At 31.4% G+C, this 5,738-nt stretch overlaps 1 protein-coding gene across 1 annotated transcript in view; it reads left to right on the plus strand.

The window, feature by feature from the left end:
* LOC109833087 (thiosulfate/3-mercaptopyruvate sulfurtransferase 2-like) overlaps positions 1,071-5,738 on the plus strand; it is a 10,558-nt gene continuing 5,890 nt past the window's right edge. The window contains exons 1-4 of the mRNA XM_020400640.1: positions 1,071-1,324; positions 1,403-1,597; positions 2,341-2,400; positions 2,663-2,725. Coding sequence (XP_020256229.1) covers positions 1,223-1,324; positions 1,403-1,597; positions 2,341-2,400; positions 2,663-2,725 — 420 coding nt within the window. The 5' untranslated portion in view covers positions 1,071-1,222. The remainder of the gene's footprint in view (positions 1,325-1,402; positions 1,598-2,340; positions 2,401-2,662; positions 2,726-5,738) is intronic.

Below are 5,738 nucleotides of genomic sequence, written 5' to 3' on the forward strand. Positions count from 1 at the left end.
ATTCTCACAACAGCAAAATCCACTTAGCAGCTGTGGATATTTCAGATGAGTTATATGTCTTATATACAATATAATTGTCATAGGCAAATGAGTTGTATTTTTCATTCACATCGTTTGGGGTAAGATTTGATAGGGACCTTGCATTAAAGAAAAAAGATTTTTTTATATTTAGAGCTCATGGCGAAATATATCAAAATCTCTCTGCTTTAATTTCGCAAGAAAATAATTCTTCATACTTTCAGTTTTACTTCTATGGTACAGAGAATGAGCTATAAAATTGAATGAGAATATTTTATAACATAAATATGAGTGAAATCACAACTAAAAGTTAACGTGAGTATGAGTCAAACTATAACTAAAAGTTTAACAGACATATTACAAGTAAATTCATATACAAAATTCCTTTGCGAATTGAATGATCACCCATCTTTTGAAGACTTTAAGAAACTAATAAATAGAGATATTGTACTAGATTAATGTGTTTATAACTCACAAATAGTAGATCATATGGTCATAGTCTGGGTTGAAGGAAACAATGATAATATTTTATTTGAGAGAGAGATTATTGAGTAGATGATCAATCCCACAAAATTTTTTTTTACTCTATTTTTATTAATTTAAATAATCATGATATTCAACCACGTGTATTGCACGTGTATCTCAACTAGTATATTCAAATAGTGAGCTTAAGGTAAATTTCACGTAGGCATCACTTGTCACATGAAATATTTGTTACATATCCAACTGTTGTAATTGTAAACTAGAAAGACTACAGCTACACAAGGAAAAAAAAACAAGTAAATGAGGGTTAACTAACAAGGATAAAATATGTTGGAAGTAAATGAGGGTTAACTAACAAGGATAAAATATGTTGGAGAGGCAAAGAAAACATGTCAACACGTAGCTAAGGTGACTGATAAAGTTGCAAAAGTAACAAAACGAAACAAAAACTCAGCCTAGTAGGCGCATTAGAAAAGCAAATAAAACATGTTTTACATAATCAATGTAGGTGCAAATAAAGATTCTACGAGGGTAAACACCCAAAAATGATCTACTTATTATCGCCGAATAAAAAAACCTCTCTTTCTCCCGAGGGTTTTAAGAATCCCTGAAGTCTAATCCTCAATACAGTAAGCATGATCGAAGTGTTCACTGTCGTCTATTGAATCAAAACCCTACCTTTCTCCTCGATTCTCTTCCAAATCTCTCGATCCTGATTTTGATGGCATCTGCCCTCATAAATCGAGCAATTACTGGTCTCCGATCGCTTCGGCCTTCGCTCTCGATCGCCCAAAACTCAAGATCCCACACTTCCTTCTCAAAGGTCCAATCTTTATCCAATTCTTCGATCTATGTTTAATTTCATTTATTTTGATGCTAGTTTTATGATTCTTTGTTGCAGAGAGGACAATTTTATCGTCGTGCTGGATTCTCTCCTTTGGTTTCATCTCCGAAAACTTGTATTCTTGTTCGTTGTTGTGGGAGTGCTTCTTCTGCTGCGAGCATGACGACGTCTGCGATTGAGTCGGTATCAAGAAGTGAGCCTGTCGTTTCTTGTGATTGGTTGCATTCTAACCTTAGAGATCCTGATGTGAAGGTAATCAGTTTGAGATTTGAAATCAGATTGAAAATTCATTGGCTTATTATTGTTTATAACTAGTCAAAAGAAATATTATTTTCTCTTAATTCACCACTTCGGTTAAGTTTTGCAACTGGTGAAATGGCAAGTATGATTCCTTGAATAGTTCAAAGACATTCATAGAGAACTTCTCACGTAGTAGAGAGAGGAGAGTGAAATTATTTTTTGGGGAAAAAAGAGAAGTTGTGGAAAGCAAGACAAGCTTTACACACTCTGCTGGCTGGCCAGACGATTGCCATAAGATAGAAGAGAAGGACGGTTTGCCTTTCCAAACTAATGCAAAGCTAGTTTAGTGATCAGGTGTACTCTCTTAGAAAGCGGAAAAAAGAAACATAATTATCTTGTTGGATACGCAAGTGCTGAATCTAATGAGAAGGGAAGAGGTTAGATGATTTTAATCTGGGGATCTGATCTAATGTCATAGTTACTATTTTATATTCTGGATTTAGGTGAGGTTAATGAAAGTGTATAATGGGCTTAGAAGCGATTATGTTGCTTGCCATTGCAATGGCATTATATAACTCTTGTTCAAAGTTCACTTCAAATAAAGTTTCTCAGTTTAAGTATGCATCTCCAAACTATCATTTCAGTTTCATTTATCACCTGTAGAATATTCATGCATTTGCTCTAGCTATAGTATCTCATTTCTCCCGCGATGTTTTTTTTTTAATGTTGTATTTACTCCGTCCTTTGATTTATAGATATTGGATGCTTCCTGGTACATGCCTAATGAACAAAGGAACCCATTTCAAGAATATCAGGTAAAACCATTCATTACTTCAAAATTTTTGAGGTATTTTCTTTCTTATATATTGCAAAAACAAAAATTACAAATTTAAAAGATCAAGCTGTTCATCTATTGCATATACTAGACAAACTTATTTAGTATAATTTAGTTATGTACATTGGATAATAACAGTTCAGATTCCCTTGTCATTAGACTGTATTGATGTTTGTGGAAGTGGTTGTCTTTTTCTTTTATATTTTTCATGACATTAAGTTTGTCAATTCTGTTTCTATTAGGTTGCCCACATACCTGGTGCTTTATTCTTTGATGTTGATGGAATATCAGATCGGAGTTCTAATGTGAGATTTCTTTCCTGGCTCCTTAAAAAGTTACTGATAGATGTAGTTTTGTGCTGATTTACTAGTATTCATATAATTTTTGCACGGACTTTTTTGCATAATATACTCATAAGCAGGACTTCTTGCATAAACTTTCCCATACCTAGCTTCATTTTTTCCTTCAAAAACGTCATCTCATTTCCGTCTTAGTTTCCTCGTTTATACTTTATATAGCCACATTTACATGGTGGTTGATAATCTCTTGTTATATTATTCCTATTCCAGTAATTTGTGTCATTTAAGTTCCATTTTTGGATTATCGTTCGTTTGATGGGAGCCTAAGGTTGTGGCACAGTCTACAATTGTGTTAATCTCCCTCACATTGTCTTTGTTTAATTTTTGCTATCATTGCTGAAATTGTGCTTTTTGAATGCAACTCATTCTTCATTAATTCCAAAGATAAAACTCAATAGTAAAACATTTGTCTTTACTTAGACAGGTCAAAGGAAAGAATTGTGCACTTTCAATTAATTATGTAAATTGATATTTTACTACGAAAACCTAATTATTTGACATGTATAAGAAGCTTTAGCACAGACATTTGCTGCTTGAAGTTGTCTAGAAACATAGGAGAGTTCTAGGTTATGTCAGCTTTATGGGTTATGACGATCTTTTGCCATCTTGTAGGAGTTAGAGCCTAACCATCCTTCTGTACCTGAAATAAGAATGACATCTCTGGGAAATATGTACTTTGATTTTATGATAATTATCTATATCTATACTACTTATAAAAGAGAATACCCAATCAAAACTTTTAATTTCCTATTTTGCCCTTTTAAATTTTGATAATTTACAATTATACCATTGGTTATAATTAATCCTTAAATAATTATCCATAACTCTTTATTAAATGCACCTCCTACTCTCCCTAAGAATATTTGATCAAGAATAAAATCATTATCGATAGTTAATAATCTAATACTACATGCAAATGGTTATGTCTATATTTATAATTTTAGAATGTCAATGTTCACTTTTTTGGTCTACCTTAGTTGCATGTTGGGGGGCTTGCGATTGTTCTATCAAAAAAGTTGAAACAACTGTATTAGAGGGACATCAAAGTTTAAACCATGGGAGGACCAGAGTTTTGTAGAAACTACCTAATGTAAAATTAGAGAATGTCGCGCTTCATTCTTTATTGCTTTGGGTCTTTTGAGCACCGGCTGCTAATGAGTCCAAAATTTCAGCTCAAGACTGAATTTCTTCCTAATCAGTCACAAAATAGTATAAGACAAAGTTAATCAAATAATTATAATAACAAGATGTAAAGTCTAGACTTTTAAAATTCAATTTGAATCAATGCATAAACTATGAACCAAATTAACTAACAAACAATCCTTTTTATTTTTATATAACTTCTCTTTCATCTCTTGAGTGTAAATTAGCTCATACATTTTCTTCCACTCACCATAATACCTACTAAGTCAAAACCATACAATTACAAAAGAAAAGCTCAACTAGAACTCCACTTGGATTAGAATAGAAAATTTAACAGAGCACAAGATGTCGACTTCTTTCGAGGATCAAATTTGCTCAAGCATGTGTTAACATGGTATGATCCTCTATAATTCAATTAGAATTTTAAAAATATGTTTCGAAACTTGATTATTGTAGAAATGAGTTAATTTGTTACAATTGAAATTGGTACAATCAATTTGGTGATTAGTCTTCTTTTGGAGACATTGGGATCACTCAAATTTCAAAAGCTATTATAAAAAGACTAAAATGAACAAATATATCTTAAAATCTCATTAGATTAAATATTTTTAAAATTCAACCCCCTAAACGTATTTCACGGTATAATTTGAAAACACATTGTATCAAAAAAAACTATGATGTTAATATCATGAAGTAGGGGCATGATTAGGAATGCATTAAGCTAATTGTATTATCCTTTTGATGTTACAATCAAAAGTACAAAATAAATTTTCTTACCATGATTTCAGACATAAAACATTAAATAAATACTATAATCAGCATATTTACATGCATCCAAAATAAATGTTATGTTTTTATTATAAATAAACCCTAATTACTAAAGTGATATCTCCTTAAGTTTTGGCTTTTTTACCTTCTAATTAATTACTCATTTTATATGTTATAATTTTTTTATTTATTTCTCTCTTCCTCTCCTTCCAACCATCTGACTTCTATTTCTGAGAAACGAAGTGCTTGGAATGACAATAAAGATGGAATAGATTTTTATGGAAATGCTATCGCAATGATTCAGTGCCAATTTGTAAACTAGAGATTGATAAAATACATATGAATGACATAATCGGTCTCTCTTGTAATTGTCACGAAACTTCAATAAGTGACAAGTCCCTTCGCATGATATATCTCCATCATTCAAACATGTCAATTTTAGCTTTAAGTTTAAGAAATTTATTTGGGAAAACTCTTATTAATTAGCATTTTCTTAAATAGCTTGAACCTTAGTGTACATTGAGCAAAGATGAGTCTCTCATCTCTAATATTAGATCATCTTTTAATATTGCTATTGTGTTTACAGAATAAGTTTGTTCATGCATAGGGTTATAATTTTTTCACTCTATTAATCCACATCGGGTATCTTCTATTTAGTAAATTTGACCCTCTATGTCCGTATGTTTTGTTTCAGCTTTAAATGCTGACGATTAATATAGACTTTGATAAGGTAATTAAATTTGAAACATGATATGAATTGGTTCATTTTTTTGTGTCATTACACTATAAGTGCAGGTCTTCCAGCTATTGGCCAATCTAATTATCTAAGAATCCTAGCACATAAATCTCTTATTACGTCCTTTATGTGGGTTTCATGAATATTGGTAAAATCTAAACCAGTTTAATTACATGAATATTGGTAAAATCTAAATTATCAATTCACTTCATCATTTTACGGTCCACATTTAAAAGTTTTAATACTGAACAAGTATACACAGGCACCTTACTAGTGATTCTTAAATTGTCATATAAATGTAACTATAAGTTT

The sequence above is a fragment of the Asparagus officinalis genome, chromosome 3, assembly GCF_001876935.1.
Source record: "Asparagus officinalis chromosome 3, Aspof.V1, whole genome shotgun sequence".
In the NCBI taxonomy this organism is placed as follows: domain Eukaryota; kingdom Viridiplantae; phylum Streptophyta; class Magnoliopsida; order Asparagales; family Asparagaceae; genus Asparagus; species Asparagus officinalis.